Genomic DNA, 4,332 nt, shown 5'->3' with positions numbered 1-4,332 from the left:
AGGCAAATGAACAGGATCATGATTCCTGATTACACAGGCTTACCTACTCTGTGCATTTCCTGCTCTGAAATCTTGTCCAAACTCCTCGTGCAGAAATCCAGAGAGAAATGCCAGCTAATTATTTTCCTTCTTTCATCCATTCATCATGTTATTGAAAACAAAAGAGTAACAAATTTCAAGTCTCATGTTTACCAGTCACTGAGATAGGAATCATCTTTGAACTTGTCTTTTTGTTACTGTCAATAGGCAAAGTCAGTGTGCCAGTTAATGTTTTGGTTTTATGAAGCAAGTGAAAGCTTTTAGACCCCAAGAAATAATGAGACAAAATTTTAAAGAGTGCATTTTCCTGGTTAGTTTCTTGCTTAGAGAGAATATTTTAGATGCGTTAACTTTTACTTTCTTAAACAGAGAGAAGATTCTTGCACTATATTTTAGATGCGTTAACTTTCACATGATTTTTCCCAATTAGTGGTGTAATGACTTTTGTTTACCTAGCTAATTTTTATTCATCTAAAGCTTTTTTTTTTGTTACTTACTTGTAGATTTATTTCTTAAAATTTCACTTATAAGGATTCATAGCTTATTTTTTATATATCAAAAATCAACACTGGATCTATGCAGTTGTTTCTGTGATGACGTTTTCACATCTGTGAAATAGCCCTAGAACAGGTAGGTCCTTAGCAACTGTGTATTGGATGAATAAAAGAGCAGCTGAATCAGATGGGCTTTTCAACTTCAGGATTTTGTGAGTCTACCAATTAAATGCCCCAATTCTGTGTTGACCAGGGTGGCAACATAAACAGAATAGGTTCAGATGATACAAAGGAAAGATGATGAATTTTCTTTTCCTCCAGAGTGCTTCGTAAGCTCCTCATCTAACTGTGAAAAACTCTCATTCACACAGAGGAAGGTAAGTAAATGTAGCCCCACGAACTTCACAACTTTACTTGCTCTCAACTTCAATCCCTCGCCCCCATGAATTTATTACTACCATATGAATTCAGGAATCAGTGGACCCAAGTCCTTCCTATTGCTTTCATTTGTGATGAAATACAGGTATATGCTTTCTATATTCAGAGTCCCAAGTGGCAGGGTAACTTTGGTAGCTCACTACATTTATAATATGCCCTAAACAAACAAACAAAAAAAAAACTTGCCATACTTTTCTAAATTTCACCAATTTTTTTTGGTCTACATCTCCTCCCAAACAAACTTGCCATCATTTCCTGTAAATAAACAAACATCTTTTGTGCTGTTCCCACAGATTTATCTTCAAAATCTTTACCACCTGGCTGATCATACAGTGATAGCCAGAATTTATTTTCACTGCAAGCAGAGTACTAGTATGCACATCAAGGGTGTAAGGAAAATGCAAGAGTGCAAGAGAACACATGATTCAAGAGTCAGTATGTTCCTATGTTGAGGGAACTGTTGACAACAATGATCTGGAAAAGTCAAGACAGACATAACAACTAGAGGACAAGATGTCAAAGAGTTGTGTTATAAATAACATGTGTAAAACTGAATTGGGATCCTGAGTATGTTTTAAGCAGAGACTCACCTAGGAGTTTTTAATTAATTCCTAGTAAATTTTACTACTATAAAGAGAGAACATGTATCTGTCTACACAGAGGTTTGTTTGCACTTAGGCTCTTGAACTTCTTATTTACACAGATTTCTAAATGATTTGTTATTACCAATATACCAGTTCCCCATTTATTTGGTGCGATTTCATAATTCAATAAAATAAAAAAAAAAATCAGAAATCAGAAGAGCAAACTTAGTCGCCAAGAGGAAAGTTCCTATGCCATGACCTTCTAACTGGCCACCTTTCAGTGACAGAACAAGACAAAGTTAGGATGGACACCAAGGCAAGACTTTCACTGAAAATCCATCTAGGTCTAAGCAACTAAAGAAACCACGCAGAATGGAGCTCTGGAACTCCACTTTGGGAAGTGGCTTCATCTTGATGGGCATTCTGAACGACTGTTGGTTTCCTGAACTGCTCTGTACCACAATCACCGTCCTATATATTTTGGCTCTAACCAGCAATGGCCTGTTGCTACTGGTCATCACAATGGATAGCCGACTCCATGTGCCCATGTACCTCCTGCTAGGGCAGCTCTCACTCATGGATCTCCTTTTTACAACTGTGGTCTCTCCCAAGGCCCTTGTGGATTTTCTGCTCCAAGAAAACAGCATCTCCTTTGGAGGCTGTGCCCTTCAGATGTTTCTGGCATTGACATTGGGTGGTGCAGAGGACCTCCTGCTGGCCTTCATGGCCTATGATAGGTATGTGGCTATTTGCCATCCTCTGAATTACATGGTCCTCATGAGACCTAGGGTCTGCTGGCTCATGGTGGCCACATCCTGGATCCTAGCATCCCTGAGTTCTCTAGGACACACCTTGTATACTATGCACTTTCCTTTCTGCATGTCCCGGGAAATCAGGCACTTGCTTTGTGAGATCCCACCTCTGCTGAAGTTGGCCTGTGCTGATATATCCAAATATGAATTCATGGTGTATGCGACGGGTGTGACTTTCCTCTTGCTCCCTCTCTCTGTCATTTCTTCTTCCTACATATTAATCCTAAACACTGTTCTTCACATGTCCTCAAATGAGGGGAAACAGAAAGCCCTGGTCACATGCTCTTCCCATCTGGCTGTGGTTGGGATGTTCTATGGAGCTGCAACGTTCATGTATGTTCTGCCTAGTTCCTTCCACAGTCCCAAGCAAGATAACATCATCTCTGTTTTCTACACAATCATCACTCCAGCCCTGAACCCTCTCATCTACAGCCTGAGGAATAAAGAGGTCATGGGAGCCCTGAGGAGGGTACTGGGAAAATATAAGTTGCTGACCCCCTCCTCACTCTAGGACAGCTTTATGGCTTGCATTCCATCTCCAAATCAGAGGATTTCTTCCATGTAGTCACATAATGCCCATTATGAGTTGCTCTCAAGCTAATTTTGACTCAAGCTGACTCTATGTGTGAAGAGTAGAACTGTGCTCCAGAGGATTTTCAAGGCTGCGACCTTTTGGTAACATATTACCAAACCTGTCTTCCAAAGCGTCTGTGTAGATTTAAACCTCCAAACTTTCCATTAGTAGTCGAGTGTGTACCCTATTATGCTACCCAGGGACAAGATCACCATAGTAGCATGAAATAATTATATATGTAGTAGGTTTAACCAATCTTTAATATGAGAATTCTGAGATGTTACCTGTACTCTATAAAATGTCCTTTATTTTCTTCTATGTATCTTGTGAGCACAGAGATCTAAAGTTGTACTGACTTGGGACATATCATCCTGTACTTAGAAGCCCATGTTGTAAAAGAGATTAGAAAAACAAAGCAAAACATTGAGATTGAGTAGGTGTCTTAGAGTCACTTTGTTTAGGACATCATCCTGACATAATCACTGAGTAGAAATGGCTCAGAATTAAGTTTACAATTCAACAGAATGTACCATGAGAGACAATAATAGTTTTGGGCTTACCCACCTTCAGTAGCGTCTGAAAATTAGAGCAAGACTGCTACAGTTCACACTTCACATGTTCTCAAACAACTGATAGAGCCTCAAAATATAGACAATTTTCTTTTTATTATGTAGCTAGATGCTTGAGCAATTTGTAGGAAACAATAATAGATATATGTCTGCATTTATACTTCACATTAATTATGTAAATAAAGACAAATACCTACATTGAGATGGTGGAAAAGGTTAAAGAAGTGGAATGTGATATTTCTAGTTAGAAACATTGCCAGTTTTTGTGAAATGAGATATTTTTACTCTGCCTAAGACAAAAATGAAATAAATGATTAAAATAAAATATAAAAAGTTCCAGATTTGAAGTAAGGATTGTTGCTGTTGTTAAGTGCCGTTGACTTGATTCTGACCCGTAGCGACCCTGTATAGGGTTTCTGAGGAGCAGCTGGTGAACTTGAACTGCCAGCCTTGCAGTTCAAATGGCTTTGCAGTTTGGCACAATTACCCACAGTGCCACAATAAAATCTGTTGTGTGTGTGTATATTATTTGAATATAAGCAATAAATAATTAAATAAGTGACCTTACCTTTGTATAGAAGTTTGTCTTGAAACATCAAAACAATTACAAAGAATGAGAACATAAGGAAGGACAGTCATTTTGAGAGCATAATGATTTTATTTGGTGAAGAGTAACTATAACCAAGCACTTCTGAATATATACCCTGCCCACTTGTCCTTGTTTCTTATGTGTATACTTTGACTATTTGTGGTTGGAATGTTATTAACTGCTTGGCTCTGCCTGAAGCTTGGTCTATGTTCTGATAAGGAGTGACTATTTGG

General features: G+C 38.5%; 1 protein-coding gene across 1 annotated transcript; it reads left to right on the top strand.

Moving 5' to 3' along the window:
* The first annotated feature begins 1,927 nt into the window (after positions 1 to 1,927).
* Positions 1,928 to 2,878, top strand: LOC102829875 (olfactory receptor 2AG2-like). Its single transcript, XM_006870170.1, has one exon. The coding sequence runs from the start codon at positions 1,928 to 1,930 to the stop codon at positions 2,876 to 2,878; it is 951 nt and encodes a 316-aa protein (XP_006870232.1).
* Positions 2,879 to 4,332: the final 1,454 nt, after the last annotated feature.

The sequence above is a fragment of the Chrysochloris asiatica genome, unplaced genomic scaffold, assembly GCF_000296735.1.
Source record: "Chrysochloris asiatica unplaced genomic scaffold, ChrAsi1.0 scaffold00140, whole genome shotgun sequence".
NCBI lineage: Eukaryota > Metazoa > Chordata > Mammalia > Afrosoricida > Chrysochloridae > Chrysochloris > Chrysochloris asiatica.
Note: the sequence above shows the minus strand (reverse complement) of the source record. Positions and strands in the feature narration are given on the sequence as shown.